Here is a 15,825-nt window from a genome sequence, read left to right as displayed (position 1 = left end):
GAAGCTGTTCCAGAGTGTCCAAAGGAGGGGCCGGGCTGGGGAAGGCTCTGCAGGGGCCACCCGAGGAGGGCTGAGGGCACTGGGCTGGTTCAGCTGCAGCAGAGGAGCCGAGGGCAGAGCTCAGGGAAGGAGGGAACGGCTGCAGGGGGAGCTTTGGGATGGACATCAGGGAAAGGTTCTTCCCCAGAGGGTGCTGGCACTGCCCAGGCTCCCCAGGGAATAGGCACGGCCCGAGGCTGCCAGAGCTCCAGGAGCCTTTGGACACCAGGGGTGCACAGGGGGATTGTTGGGGGGTCTGTGCAGGGCCAGGAGCTGGACTGGATGATCCTGGTGGATCCCTTCGTGCTCGGGACATTCCACAATTCCATAACTCCACAATTCCACCATTCCACGAGTCCCGCTCCCCTCAGAACCCCTTAATGACGTCACCGCCCTTCGCCGTGACGTCACGCGCCGCCGGGTCCGCTCCCAGCAGCCCCCGCGCACAAGATGGCGGCGCGGGGCGGCGGGCGGTGAGCGCGGGGCGGCAGCGGCCGCGGGCCGACATGACCTACACGGCCGAGCAGCTGGACGGGGTGCAGCGGTGAGCGGCAGCGCGGGGCCCGCGGGAGCACGGAGGGCGGCGGGGAGGGGGAGGGTGGAGCCCGGGGAAAGGCGGGGAGCGGGCCCGGGGCGCCCCGGCATAACCCCGTGTGCTCCCTCAGGATCAAGCGATGCCGGGATTACTACGAGATCCTGGGCGTGAGCCGGGACGCCGGCGAGGAGGAGCTGAAGCGGGCGTACCGCAGGCTGGCCCTCAAGTTCCACCCGGACAAGAACCGCGCGCCCGGAGCCACCGAGGCCTTCAAAGGTGAGGGGGCCCGGGGGGCGCCGTGAAGGCAGCGCCGCTGCAGAGGGGCCGGGTGGGGTTACGGACACGGCAGCGTCCTCACGGAACCGTGCTGCGGCTCGGCAGGGTTTGCATTTCTTTCTGCAAAATGCACGTCTCCCTTAGAAACGATGGGAAATGCATCCCAGGTCTCATTCCCAGATACTTCGGAGGAGCTTTACAAGGGTCTGGAGGGATAGGACAAGGGGGAATGGCCTCTACACTGTCAGAGGACCGGGATGGATGGGATATTAGGAAGAAATTCTTCCCTTTGAAGATGCTGAGGCCCTGGCACAGGGTGCCCAGAGAAGCTGTGGCTGCCCCTAGATCCCTGGAAATTTCCAGGGCTAACTTGGATGGGGCTTGGAACAACCTCGTCAAGTGGGAGCTGTCCATGCTGGTGGCAGGGGATTGGAATGAGGTGATCTTCATGGCTCCTTCCAACCCAAACCATTCTGGGATTCCATGATACTGAAGAAGGTTCAGAACTTGGAACTGACACTGCCCATGCAGGAGAATTGGGTGTTTGTCATCAATAACTACTCCTTGTCAGGAATAAATTTTTATTATATATATATGTATGGGAATATGAAATTGAATCCAGTGTGCTGTATCTGTTATGCTGCAGTGTTACTGTGTAAACTCATACATATTTCGCCTTTCCATGCAGCCCAGCACAAAGAAAGCCAGTGATTCATTCAGTCTGTTAAAACAAGGAGCTTCTGGAGGGCTTTTCTTTATTTGTTTGTGTTTGGGTTGTATTTATCTATGAACTTGTTCTGTCAGAGATCAAAGAAGATGAGCCGAACAAACCCTTCTGAGTGGTTGGATGTGAAGTGTGAGACAGATGTGCCACACAGCTTCAGGAGCATCTCAGCCAGCAGGAAAAACTTGGGATAGCCCTATGCATTTTATTTGTGCCTGCAGTTATTAACCTTGCGTTAATTGTCTGTGGGATATGGAGGTGCACTCAGACCGAACTTGCATTTGGCTTGAGCTGATAAAATGCTCCATTCTCACCCAATTTCTTGGCTGAAGTGAACTCTCATGTCAGTTTTACAAATATTTCAAGTCTCTACATATACTTGGACCCTTTGTGTTTCTCGTGGCATCAGTGACAGCAGGAAGTGGTTTCCATCACAGATAATGGCAGGGCTGTTACACATCTTTTGTAGAAGTGTCTCAATCTTTGGTCAAGCACAAATTTCCTAGGCTTGTTTGGGCTTTTTTTGCTGCTCCCCTTCCAAAAGTGTGAGCTCTGGGAATGTAACACTGGTTTTAATTCCCTCTCCAGCAATAGGCAATGCCTTTGCAGTTCTGAGCAACCCTGAGAAACGGCTCCGCTACGATGAACTCGGGAGTGACCACGAGCATGTCAGCACTGGCCAGGCCAGGCACTACAATTACTACACAGAATTCGAAGCAGACATCACACCAGAAGAAATATTCAATGTGTTTTTTGGTGGGCACTTCCCTACAGGTCAGTACCTGGCTGCAGTGGTTTCAAAGGGCAGTGGACTGACTAACCCTGAGGGAGCAGCTGGAGCTGGGCCAGGGCAGGCTCAGGCTGGATTTTGGAGAAGGTTCTTCCCCCAGAGGGTGCTGGCACTGCCCAGGCTCCTCAGGGAATGGGCACGGCCCCGAGGCTGCCAGAGCTCCAGGAGCCTTTGGACAGCTCTTTCAGGGAGGCACAGGGGGATTGTTAGGGGGGTCTGGGCAGGGACAGGGGTTGGATGATCCTTGGGAGTCCCTTCCAACTCACCATATTCTGTGACTCCACAAACCATGAGGAAGTTCAGCTTCCCTTGGGACTGCTCAGGGAGTTGATGATACATCTGAAAAGAGCAGAAACCTTTCCACATTTGATTTCTGCCTTTGTTTTATTCCCTCCATCATCTGAAGCCAGTAATGGTATGGGAAGTAACACAAGGTGTGAATGGGAAGGGATCAGAGTTGTTTTCCATGATGGTTGGACTCAGTGACCTCAGAGGTCTTTTCCAACATGAACAGTTCCATGCCTGGGTTGTACTTGTGGCATCTGACAGCATTCCAGGCCCAGCTCCTGGAGCTATGGTCTCAGGGGAAACAGGAGCTCCTGTGCCTCACAGCAGGCTGTGCTGTAATGGAATTACAGCCTGGGAGCTCAGCAAGTGCTGCCTGCCAGGAAGGGAGCCAGGATCCAGGGGGTGTGCAGGATCAGTGACACAGCAGTGAGAGCTGCACCTGGAGTAGCTCTGCATGTCTCAGCCCAGCCTTGGCATTTGTATTTGTAGGAAAAATAGAAAGATCCTGCAAGATCAGTGGATTAAAAGGAAATCTGAAGGTTATGAGGACTTCAAGGGCCTTCCTGGCAGCATCTAAAGAATTGCTTTAGCACTCCTGGGAACTTTTCACCTCCAAGGTGTCACAAAAAGCGAGGTACACACCACTTACTACAGCCTGAAGACACACAGATGAGTAGTTACCTACTAAAGCTTGCTGTGAGTGGTGCATCTTGCAGCTAAGGGGACCTCAGATCCCAGACTTGCACCAGTGGATATGCAAAGCCAACCCCAGCATGGTGTAATTCTAGCTGGAGTCTGCAAGTTTTCCATCTCTGACTGTGCAAGGAAGTGCACCTGGATGTGCCCTGTGTGGGACTTCACCTTCGTGGAATGGGCCTGTGGGGGACAGGGATGATTGGAGGAAATTGAGGAGCTGTGGGAGGATTTGGGTATGGAGCATGGCAGGTTTATCAGGGAGACTGGCATGAAGGAGAAAATGGGAATTTTTGGCAAAGCAGCAAAGAGTAAGAAAATAAAAACATAATTTTGTAGTAGTGGATGTTGGTAGTAAACAAGAGTTTCCTCACTGGCTTTTGAGGGCAGGTTTATGGATTTATTTTAACTGAGCAGTTTTCCTCTATGGCTATTCCATGGAAAAATAGTTAAATTTAAAATGTTAAATGTGATAAAACTCAAAGGACTTGACACTCCACTTGACAGAGTGTTGCAGTTGTAATGAAGAGAGGCTACAAGTTCTTGACATAAAAAATAAATGCACATGGAACAAAAGAAACTGCTGCCAGAAATCCTTGGAGAAACTTAAAATTTGGGAAAACTTTTTCTAGGCATCCCTATAAAAGTCATTCTTCTTTTCCCACATTGGCTGCTTCTTTCCAGAGCTTGATAAAATCCTGTCTGAGCAATGTTGAAGGATAGAAAGAAACTTGCTTTTTTCCTAAAAGAAACTTTCCTCCTTGGAGCCAGCCTGGCTTGGCTCACTGTTGGAGCTCTGACTGCACACGTGCCTGGAGCTTGGAAAATCCTTGAACAAGCAGTGGAACAGGGGTTTTGACACAACAGCAGAGGTCACCTTTGCCCAGGTTTCTTGCAGAATTCTTTGGGAAACTCAAAAAAAGGACAGGATAAGAGTATAAAATAATGTGACATCTTTCCCAAGGCTTAAAAATAGTTTTGCATTTCTGTTGTGATGATAAGCCACAGATTTCAATTCTCTAGCACAAAGATATTCTGAATTTCAAAAGAGGAGAGCACAGCTATTATTAAGATATTCATATGGTGATAAAATCAGATCCTGAGCTTCAAATTGAGGCAGCAAATGCAATTCTTCCCTCATTTTAGATTTTTTAAAAATAAATCAACTGCATTCCGTGTGCAAGAAAGAAAATCTTGAATTGTTCTCCTTTTTTACTCTTCTTAAATTCTTTTTCTTTATTATAAAATAATTAAGTGAAATTATTAATGGTTTGAAGGCAGAGGAATTAGAAATTAGGGTAGAAGACCACATTCAGTAATTATGGGAGACTATAATTCACAGCCTGAGCCTGGTGAAGCAAATTCATTTTCCTGCCACAGCCTTGCAAGTGAATGTGACACAAACAGCATTAAAATATGAGATACAATCATACAAATCAGAACATGTTTCTGCAGCTTGATTTAAATTAAGATGGATTGGAGCACACTACAATTTCTCTGGTAGGCTTTTTGGAATAACATTGTGGTGGTGTTTAATTCTGAGGTGGTTTGTGCTTTTTTTCTCTGAGATCTCCCAGCTGTAATTCAGGCTGTGGAGTATAAACCTGGATAATTCAGTAGAAGCTGAGGAATCCAGGTGAGTACCAGCAGCTGGGTGAGACATGAGTCTGTCCTGGTTTCTTTGCAGGGAATATCCACATGTTCTCCAATGTAGCCAGAGATGCTCACTATTACCCACGGAGGCACCGGGCTGAGAGGGCATGGACACAGGAGCCAGAGGAGGAGGAGCACAGGCCACAGGTAGCCAGGAGAAGAGATCTCCTCAGCTTAAATATTTAAACATCTCAGCAGGGTGAGGGATCCTCTTCCAAAGCCAGGACAAACCCTCCCATGCTTGAGTGCTCAGTGTTTGTCTTCAATGGGCCACAGCCACAGTGGATGCTTTCTTTGTCACTGGATTGGCTTTTATTAACCACTGCTGTAAAGATCCATGGTATTTATAGCCTCTCAGGCCCTCCAGTTTCTGTCACTGAGGGTTTTGCTTCTGCTTGCTTTTTGCAAGCCCCAGTGCTTGGTAATCCAACAGCAATGACTCCAAATGGGGACTGGTGGTGGATGTGGAAGTAGTGGTTTGTCCTCAAGGTGTATTTAATTCTTCAGTAAATGTGCACCCAGGGGCTGCACAGGCCTCTTCCAGCTGGGGACAGGATGGGCCTGGGACACATTTCTGCCAGCTGAGACTTCCAGATGAGACACAAGGTGTCCTTTGTTGTCAGTGCACATACGCACCTGCCACCTGCCTTGGCAAGATCTTCTTCTGGAGACAGGCTGTTAACCTCCAGGGATCATTCTCCAAGGAAAATGAGTTTTGCCTTGTGAGTCTCAGGCTCAGGAAAAAAAAAACTGGTACAGCTGACAGACAGCTAAGCTGGGGGAAGTGAATCCAGCCCCTCATTTCAAGAAAGACACTTGAGGGGCTGGAGTGTGTGTCCGGGGAATTGTACAGAGCTGGGAAGGGGCTGGAGCCCCAGGAGAGGCTGAGGGAGCTGGGAAGGGGCTCAGCCTGGAGAAAAGGAGGCTCAGGGGGGACCTTGTGGCTCTGCACAGCTCCTGACAGGAGGGGACAGCCGGAGGGATGGGGCTCTGCTCCCAGGGAACAGGGACAGGAGGAGAGGGAACGGCCTCAGGCTGGGCCAGGGCAGGCTCAGGGTGGGCAGCAGCAGGAATTTCCCCATGGAAAGGGGGGTCAGGGATTGGGAGGAGCTGCCTAGGGAGGTTTGGAGTGCCCATCCCTGGAGGTGTTCTGGATAGGACTGGAGGTGGCACTGAGTGCTCTGGGCTGGGGACAAGGAGGGGATCAGGCACAGCTTGCACTCGATGGGCTGGGAAAGATTTTCCAACCTCAGTGATCCTGGGATCCTGTGAATCCTACCTACTGCTGCATCAGGAATCCTTGTTGCTATCCCAGGGCAGAGGGCTCTGTGCCTAAATAGCTGCATATTATATTTTCCTCTGCATAATAAAAGGCATTTTAGAAGCCAGTTTAGAAAGAAATGGAAGAGTAGAAGGAAAGATCAGTGTTTTCTCTTTGATAGTGTTTCCACTCTTTTGTTCTGCTAAATGAATCCAGTGAAAAGCCCCAGTGCTTGCATCTTGTCTGAAGTTACACTGCATGGGAGCTCTTAACCCTTTACTGCTCAGGCATTAAATGCAGGGCTTGGGCAGAGGCTGAGGTCTTTACACTGGAGAGCAAATTCAGAGGCTGCAGGAAAGCTGTAGGCACACAGGAATTGCAGGGTGTTGCTGCAGGCTGGATTGGACACTGACAGGTACATTAGTGCAGTGGGTGCTGTGAAGGAAGGGGCAGAGGAAAAGATCATGGAAAGAAAATTGTCTTCAAGAGTGTTCTGATATTATTAATAAAGGTTATTTAGAAATTACAATGTCTTCCCTCTCAAAATCCCAAAGTACTTCCTCTTTTTTCTTCAAAGTTTACAGGTAACGTTGTTGATCTGTGACTGATCACAGATCAGTCTGTGAAGAAGCCTGGCTTCTGTGAACAGGTGCTTTTTTCCATCTCTGTATTTTCTTAACTGCTAATCTTTGTACTTTTCAGAATTCATACTCTGCATTTATCCAGTTGATGCCGGTTTTCATCATCATAATAGTGTCAGTTATAACCCAGCTGATGGCCACCAACCCACCCTACAGCTTATTCTACAAATCGTAAGTCCTTTAAAACCACATTTTTCTGCTGCTGCTGTTTGCAGTATGGAGGCAGATGGAAGTTGGGTTTGATAGCAAAATGCACATTAATGTTCTGCTCTTTATAGGAAATGTTACCAGTTTGTAAATAAGGAAATACCAACAGCCTGCACTGGTGAGTTCTGAGCACTGTGAAGTTACCTGTGGGGAGATTCAGTGCACAGGGTGCTGAACTGTGAGGGTCAGAATCCTTCTTCAGCTGACATGGAATGGTTTTGCACAGTGATACAGGATGGGGAGTGTGGATGTAGATCAGCCTCTCATCTGACCAAACCCTAGAATCTGTGGACCACCCCTGAGGTTCCTCTGGAAAGCAACTAAAAAATGAAACCTGTGGTTTGCAGTACAAATCCAAATCTTTTCTGGAACATGAATTCCACTGGAAGCTCCAGAAATCGTTAAAGCCTTGAAATGCCCTGGTTTAACCTCTCTAGAGAAGCAGGGCCCTGGGGGCTGGCGGGCTCTGGGAGCAGAAGGATCCCACCAGAGCTGCTGTGCTGGGAGCTGGTGGGGCAGAGGAGTACCCACATGCTGCTCTCAGCTTCCAGGGCTGGAGGAGGGAAAGAGCTGACCTGGGCTGGCCCTTACTGAGAGAGGAGTGGGATTGGCAGGTTTGGGGCAACTAACAGAGTGCTCCAAATAGTCCCCTTGTTCCCTTCTAGGAGTAAAACTGCTCAGGTCCAACTTTCCCCTCCTCTCCTCTGCCAGAGCAGCCCAACACCCCTCATTGTTTTACCACATTATGTCAGTGTGAGGCCCTCAGTAAAGAACAGGAGGGTGGATGTTTTTTAGGGTTTTTTTTTTTTTTTTTCCCAGGGAGTGTTTTTGCTATCTGCCAGTCCTATGTGAAACCTCCCACACTGCCCCCACAGCAGCTGAGCTGCTTTTCTTCTCTACCTCCCCTTCTCCTGTGATGGGAGATAGTCAGGCCTGAGCCTGGTTCAGAGTTGGGCTGTTTATCTAGATCACAGCCTTAAAACACTGAACAGCCTAAAAACCAAAAGAAACTGGGGACACCTCTGAGACACAGGGAGAAGGAAAAGAGGAATCCAGGAAAAAGGGCCAAACAGGATTCTTTTGAGTGTAACCTTTGTGTTTTGGCTGCCTGCCTCTCTCTGTGGGCAGTGATTTGAGCAAAGGCCTTGGGTATCTGCTCAAGTAAGGAAATTCACTCCAGGAGTGTGGTTTAACCCAGTGACTCTGTCAGAGGGGCTAATTCTTCCTACAGGGTATTTTCCAGCCTGTTCCATGCCTCATTTTGCTTACTTATGATTATAAAACCCTGAAGAAAAGTGTAACTAGAATCCCCCCTGCTAAGTTTTATTTCTACTAAAGGATCCAAAAAATGGGAAAATCCAGATCCAGCTGCATTGTGCCCTAAGTTTTTATAGACTCTGGGATATTTTCCTGTGGTTGTAGCAGGAGGGTGGATTCTGTTTGTACTGCACAGCGTGCTGTCCCTGAGATTGTAGTTTCTTGACTGGATGGTTGAGGGAGCCATAATCCTGCAGAAATGAACTGTACAAACATTGCTGTAAATGTTTTCCTCTGGAAATGCTAATACGGAGAAATAGCTCTTGATATTTTGAGGTCTGAACTGCTGAAGCATCTGACTTCTCTCTGCTGCTCCCACAGGTCCATAGGCCACGTTGTCAGCAGAGAAACAGAGAACTTGCAGGTGCCTTACTACGTTGATAAAAACTTTGAAAAGAATTATCAAGGAGCAGAACTTCAAGAGCTTGAGAAAACAGTTGAGAAAGATTACATAGACTATATTCAGACCAGCTGCTGGAAGGAGAAACAGCAAAGTAAGTTATTTCTGTCTCAAGGGTGTTTCAGGGGCTGGAGGGTGGCTGTGCTTCACAAATCTCTGCTGTTTTTAGCCTCAGTTTCCAAGCCTTGTAACATATTGGCCTTGCACTGGTTTAAGGTGTCTCACATCTGCTCTTAACACCGAATTTGCTATTCTTGAGATCTGTCAAAATAATTTTAAGTGGTTCTGAGAGATGAGTGGAAAGTAGTCTTCACCATTTGAGACAGTTTTTTCCGCTCAGGTTTTATGCTTGAATAATCCTTAGTGATGTTTTAAACATACAACCCACCACATTTATCTAGCCCTGACAGATTGCTAGGCTGGAAAAGATCTTGAGACAGCACCTATTCCATGTTTCCTGTGCTGGAGCAGAATCAGTTTTGCTTTGACTGGCTCCACAAAAAGTTTCTGTAACTTTTTCCTTAAAATTTCTCCAGGAGAGTCCAGAGTGTGTCCAGGTGCTTTTGGCTCCCTTGCAGTGGGCTGTGCTCCTGGTATCGGTTTTCAGAGCATGCTTCTGTGGTTTGGGTGTTATTTGCATTTTCTATCTTTAACTGAGTTGGAGATCATGTTTTTCACAATTTTCAAGTCTTTCGAAAACAAGAATTGAATGCAGAAAGGAAGAACACAGATGTGAGCATTCAAAATCATTATTCTCACTCAGCCCTTAGTGGATCAGTGGCACAAATAAAGGCATGTTAACTCCATATTTTATTGCTTGTTAATTGCTACTAATCTGGTTCGTTGAAGAGACAGCAAATTCCTGCTGTTTGCAGAATGATAAGAAATAACAGAAGTCAAATCACAAGGAGTAGCTTAGGCTGGGATGTCGTGACTGGTTTTATTCACTGATTTTATTCACCTAAAGAGCTCATCACCTTCAAATGAGTCAACACCAAATAGTGCTGTGTATAAAGGAAGTTGGAACAAGTTGTGTGAATGTACAGTAGCAGCAGACAAGCTGCTTTCACACACTGCTTTTAATGGCTCTGTGCAGAACAGTCCTCAGCACACTACTAAAAAGTATCTTTGCACTTGTTTTCAGTTTCTTTACCAATTTATCTAAAGAAGGCTCATTTAATCTTAAAGGAGAGGTAACAGTAGTGTTGCTGACTCCAGGCTCTTTACAGGTGTTTGATGGGAAGGCTTGTTTTGGCTTACTTTATATAAAAATTGCCAATCCTGCTTTTAAAGAGAGATAAAAATATGTAGGCTCTGAAGTTAAAAAGGAAAAGAACATATAATATAAGAGCATAAAAGCCCTGAAGTTTTTGGTGTGTTTGATATGTGAGCTTTGAGTGTCTGTGTCTCCAGGGATAATGTGGATGTTCATACTCATAAATGTACGCTTGCTGAAGGGGAGAGTTTATTTCTCACAGAAAAGTCCCTTTAATTGAACTCGTGCAACTGAAAGCCACCACGCTGTCTCTTTCACAGGGAGCTGGAGCTGAGGAGAGCCCAGCCCCAAAGAGGGGACAGGGTTTGTGAGTCTGAGAGAGCCCAGGAGTCAGGGAGGGGAGATGATCCAGCCTGGAATGCCAAGTGCCTGCCAAGCCGTGCTCCTCCAGAGCTTTGTACACTCAGGGTTGTGTTAGTCACCAGCTGCAAATACATTCACAGCAGCCACAGTAAGCATAGCCTGAGGCCACTGCTGTCATTAAAAACTCACCACTTTCAGAGTGCTTCCCGTCCTGGCCATAGCTGAGACTGGGCTGACCTTAGGACAGTCATGTTTGTAAAAATAAACTCTGAATACAGGATGGACTGCTGGGGAAATGTTCTGCAGGTGCTGAGGCAGTTCTTAGTCAGCTGTTGCTGCACAGTGTTAGTCCCTTAATCCTTGCTGAAGTGTTGGACTTGATGTGATGAGCTTTTTGTCAGTTGAATGTCTATTTATAGTACATTTGTTGTGTTTACGGAGGGCACGTTTCCCTTGAGCACCAACAAAACAGACAGAGATGAGTAGTTCAGGAACAGCTTGGGTTTTAAAGTCCTTGATTTTAAGACTTGAAAAAGCATTACCTGGTGTCCAACAACCCTAAGGAAAACTTTTAAAATAATGGATTGGTTGTGCATTGTTCAGACAGTCAGTTTTACAGTGCTGCAGCAGACTCTCAGCAGAGCAATGTGTGAAAGTTGGGTGTGCTGTGGGTTTGGGTCTTCTGAAATCTGGGGCACAGTTAAGCTCAAAAAGCACATGCCAGGTTTTACAGGAGATGGCTCAGTTGTAAAGTGAGGCTGCAGAGAGCTCAGGGTCACAAAAAGGCAACTGAAAACCAAATCAGGATAGTGTCAGAGAATCATGGAATGGTTTGGGTTGGAAAGGGCCTTAAAGCTCATCCAGTTCCACCCCCTGCCATGGGCAGGGACACCTCCCACTGTCTCAGGCTGTTGCAAGCCCTGTCCAGCCTGGCCTTGGGCACTGCCAGGGATCCAGGGGCAGCCACGGCTGCTCTAGGCACCCTGTGCCAGGGCCTGCCCACCCTCTCAGGGAGGAATTTCTTCTGTATATCCAGTGTAAATATAGTTGGAATGCAATATTTTAGAATCTCCTTAAAGAAAAGGCTTCAGAAGAGCTACTCTGCAACAGATTGAAACCCACAAGGAGCAAATGTGATGGAATGAACGCTGTCAAAAGTGCAGGGAATAATTTTCCTCAATTGGATAAGTGTAAACTGAGATTCTCCACTGCACAACTCCAGGGACTCTGGGCTCAGGGACAACTACCTGAGCCTGTTTTTTACTGGAGGGTTGACAAGGCTGTGCCTAGCACTGCTTGAGTAGCATTTTGGTTATAAACCTGTAAATGTATTCCTGCTCTGAAATGAGCTGTTCCTGCCTGTCAGTTTGTGAAGCTTTTCAGTGAGTGGGAGGAGGGTTAAATGGCTTTAAATTTCAGTGGGACAGGGACAGAGGACGTAAGGCATGAAAGGATCTATTGAAGTTCTTTCCACTCTGAATAATTTTGTAAAATGAGGGGCTTGTAAGGTGTATAAAAGCTCTTTGAAAAATTGAGTGTCATCAGGTAGCCTGTGCTTACGGAGATGTTGACCTTTTCAGGAGTAAATTACTGCTGTTCTCCTCGGTGCATCTAATCCTGCAGCCAAATTATTCTGCAGGGAGAAACCTATATTAAGACTTCCTCAGCTAATCAGCAAAAGAAACTTCTCTGAATTACTGGGAGGAAATAATTTAAACAATGGGATTATTTCAGTTTTATGTGGCTTTTGAGAAGAAGGGGAACAAAATGCAAAGTACATTTGAGATTGTTAATGAAAGGGCAGGGAGGCCTTTCAGAGGAGTCCCTTGGGTAGCTGTTCACCTCCCTGGCTTCAGTACTCACCAAAATTAAAATTTAAACGTGCCACAAGGATAACAAAGTGCTTAGAAGCAGTTCTTTAAAGGAGGCTCAGGACTTCATCCTAACACATCTGTTTTTTTCATCTTTCAGAGTCTGATTTGTCCAATTTGGCCAAGCTCTACAGAGATGAGCGGTTAAAACAGAAAGCAGAGTCCCTGAAACTTGAGCACTGTGAGAAGCTCTCCAGTCTGATTGGGATGCATAAAGGGGGCTGACCGGGACATACACGTTCCATACTTTTATTTATTGGTGTTTTAACTTATGTTTTTATTTTCCTCCATGTGAAAAGGAAGGAGTCTGTTGTAAAGAGTCTGGATATTGGAGTCCTTCTGTAGGCAGTGCAGAGAGGGGCCGGCACGAGCTGCAGGGCTGCTGTTTGCTGTAATATATCCTGTACATTAGATTTGGTTCCTAGGACCAGTGGCACTTTGTAAATTCATTTTCCAGGACACACTCTGAGCTCGGACCCCAGCTGCGTGGGTGGTTTGTCTGCCATCCAGGCTGTGTGTGCTTCCCAGGAGAGCAGGCTCCTCTCTGCTTCCCGTGTTTCCTGTGGATCTGCAGCTCTGGATCCCCGCACAGCGCCGTGCTCGGGGCTGGGTGTCACCTTCCCCTGTCCCTCCGGGCTGTGCCACAGAGCTGGGGTGGTTCCAGTGCAGGAGGGACAGTCCCTGCCTGAGGGGGGCCCCGAGCACATTCCCAGCTCTCCCACTGTCCCAGGGATCAGGCCAGTGCTGCTCCAAGGGAGGGCTGTGCCCGTCCTGACACCAGCATGGGGGTCTGGGAATTGTACCCATCCCAGTGTCTGCCAGACTGCTGGGAAAGCAGAACTCTGCTCATTCCCTCCTCTGTTTCCAGTGGCATATTTTGAAGCTGGCTGTTCCATTCTGGTTTTTATCTGCACACTCCCCCAGCTCTCCCAGGATCCTGCATTTTCCGGTACAGTTCTCATGTAGCATATTTTTACTCTGTTGAGCAACTATGAATGTTTCACTATAGACATGATATTGCAGAGAAAAAGATCCATGTGGCAATGTCCTGTTTTTTCTTGATCCTCCTTCACACAGCCAGGCCTTGAAGGGCAGGTTGATGCTGGGTTGTCCTGGTGAGCAGCAGACCAGTGTTAGACCGGTGTTGCTCCAGCTGAGCACCATGAACCCCCCGAGGCACTCTGGTGTGTGCCCTGCATGGAATGAGCTGCTCTTCCAGGGAGTTCCTGCCCAGGGTGGGGGCTCAGAGCAGCACTGCTCCCCTCTGCCCTGGGAATGGGAGTCACTGACACCTGAGCAAGGCTCTGCTGTTGCCACGTGCCTGAAACTCGAGTCACACAGGATGCACAGGTGGCCTTGGCTGAAACCTAAGGAGTAAATGCTCAAAAGCTTGGGAAATGTCAGGATTAAACCTGCCTTTAAAGCTCAGACTGTCCATGTGCTGGGCACTGGTGCAGTGGTGTAGGAGTCCCACTGGATGGAACTGGGAATGTTGGTGCCACAGTGTGTCCCCTCCATGTCCCTGTCCCATCCATACAACCCTAGGAGGTTTGGCAGGAAAGGAAGCTGGGAAAAAACCCTTTTCTGTGGTCTGCATGAGGATGAGGGGTTGGTTTGAGGCCCGGTGCTTCTGCACACGAGCCCTAAACATCCCAGCTGGGAGGAGAACATGCCAGGGGCAACAACAGTGCTGTGGTTAGATGTCATAAAAAGGAAAAAAAAAATGACACAGTGACTCTGAATTGCATTTTTATGCCCCATTTGTAGGAAGCTTCGTAGGAATGTGGGGGAGTTGAGTAGAATTCTTGGGACACCTGGAACAGGAAAAGCACCGGTGAAAAGGGCATTTTGAGAGAGTTGGTGTGGAACATTCTTAGTGCCAGGGTTTAAGGGCAGGAGTGGATGGTGATTCCAGGTTGGTGGCTGGCAGCCCTAATTCTGATATTTCCCACTTTTGAGCACATGAGTGTACAAAAAGTTAAAATAATGTTGCTTTTTATATATTAAATAGCTTGTAGAATATATTAGAAATCTATTTAAGTGGTTGGACTTTATTCCAGGGTTGGGATCTTCATTCCTGTAGAGGGATGCAGGTAGGGGGACCAAATCCGGCGACTTCCTGGACTCACAATGTCCTGCACGGAGCTTGAACTCCTCCACAGCATTTTGCACTGAAACAAGATTGTACCTTTCATCCAAAGAGCTCGAGTACTTGATGGAGACCTCCTGTGGGAAGCACAATCAGCTAGGAAACGCAGGAGGGAGGTAAAACATCCCCAAAAGCAATAAGTGTTCTGTTCCTAGCCAGGGTCAGGGTGCTGTCCTGGTGTGTGCTGTGAGGGAGGGCGTGTGGCTTGAGACCTCCGCGGTGACAAACAGGACAAGTTGTGTTTGTTGGGTGCTCCTCAGGGAAAAGGAGAATCCTCTCTGGAGCCCCTGATGTGGAAATGCATCGCTGTCCTTCTCCAGAAGGTACTTGCGGTTCTTTGTGGGGCTCTGACGGGAGGAGAGGGTGTTCCTGGGTGCACCAAGCACTTGCACATGGGTTTGTGTGTGTATATATATTTATTTATTTTTAAATAAAGACGTGACATCGCTGTGCCTGTCGTGGTGGTCCAGCCTGGCGCCGGGAGGGTTGCGGGGCATGGCGGGGACGGGCCCTGGGCGGAGGAGGCGGCTGCCATTGGCCGCGGGGTGCGGGACGTGGCCTCGGATCGGGATCGGGGACTGAGCCCTCCCCCGTGTCTGAGGGGCCGCAGTGTCGGTGTGGGCGGGGCTTGCGTTCCCTCCTTCGCTGCAGGGGCGGGGTCTGCGCGGACCCCGCCCCGCGGCCTGCACGTGACGTAGAGCCAGGCGGGAACGGAACACGGGATCGGGATCGGGAACGGAACTCGGGAACGGAACACGGGATCGGGATCGGGAACGGAACTCGGGACCGGGAACGGGACACGGGATCGGGAACGGAACACGGGATCGGGATTGGGAACGGGATCGGGAACGGAACACGGGATCGGGATTGGGAACGGGACCGAGGGCTGGGAACGGGGCTTGGAACGAGACAGGTGCTGGGAACGGATCACAGAGCTGGGAAAGGAACAGGGAACGGGGCAGGAAGAGGGAACTGGGAATGGGGCAGGAGCAGGGAACAGGACAGGCTTGGAACGGGACAGGGGCCGGGAGCGGGGCTTGGAACGGGACAGGGAACTGAGAACGGGACAGGGGCCGGGAGCGGGGCTGGTCCCTGGCACGGCGCCGTGCGGCCGCAGGACGCCCCTGCCCCGCCGTGTCCGGCCCGGCGCCGCTCTCTGGCCCGTGGCTCTGGGGCGCACAGCCCTGGCACCCACCCGGGCATCGCCCCTGTGCCACGGCCCCGGCGCGGCGGTGCCGGGGAGCGCGGCTGTCCCGGGACACCCTGGCACGGGGATGTCACACAGCACCCCGGGGTGTCCCCGTGCCTGAGCTCCCAGGGGCTGCCCCGTCCCGGATGCCCACATCCCTCCTGAACCCGAGGCGGCTCTGAAAGCCCCCGCCAAGCCAGGCCGGTGTTTCCT

The 15,825-nt window shown here is 49.4% G+C and overlaps 1 protein-coding gene across 3 annotated transcripts; it reads left to right on the top strand.

Annotated features, from left to right (window-relative positions):
• The first annotated feature begins 158 nt into the window (after positions 1–158).
• Positions 159–14,875, top strand: DNAJC18 (DnaJ heat shock protein family (Hsp40) member C18). Of its 3 annotated transcripts, none has more exons than XM_053956419.1 (7): positions 159–583; positions 705–850; positions 2,163–2,348; positions 5,033–5,145; positions 6,962–7,071; positions 8,746–8,918; positions 12,375–14,875. In XM_053956419.1, exons 1-7 carry the CDS (start codon positions 159–161, stop codon positions 12,497–12,499), a joined length of 1,278 nt encoding a protein of 425 aa, XP_053812394.1. In that variant the 3' UTR covers positions 12,500–14,875. The 3 variants fall into 3 exon arrangements, with proteins under 3 accessions (XP_053812394.1, XP_053812397.1, XP_053812395.1); XM_053956422.1 differs by lacking the exon at positions 12,375–14,875 and adding an exon at positions 7,179–7,225 and having other exon boundaries at positions 8,746–8,838; XM_053956420.1 differs by lacking the exon at positions 2,163–2,348.
• Positions 14,876–15,825: the final 950 nt, after the last annotated feature.

This window comes from Vidua chalybeata, chromosome 15 (assembly GCF_026979565.1).
Source record: "Vidua chalybeata isolate OUT-0048 chromosome 15, bVidCha1 merged haplotype, whole genome shotgun sequence".
NCBI lineage: Eukaryota > Metazoa > Chordata > Aves > Passeriformes > Viduidae > Vidua > Vidua chalybeata.
Note: the sequence above shows the minus strand (reverse complement) of the source record. Positions and strands in the feature narration are given on the sequence as shown.

Bases quoted from the DNA above. Each gene is read 5' to 3' on its own strand.
- DNAJC18 (XM_053956419.1), top strand. From the start codon at position 159: ATGGACATCAGGGAAAGGTTCTTCCCCAGAGGGTGCTGGCACTGCCCA. The intron at 584-704 runs GTGAGCGGCAGC...GTGCTCCCTCAG, and splicing joins CAGCTGGACGGGGTGCAGCG to GATCAAGCGATGCCGGGATT. The intron at 8,919-12,374 runs GTAAGTTATTTC...TTCATCTTTCAG, and splicing joins CTGGAAGGAGAAACAGCAAA to AGTCTGATTTGTCCAATTTG.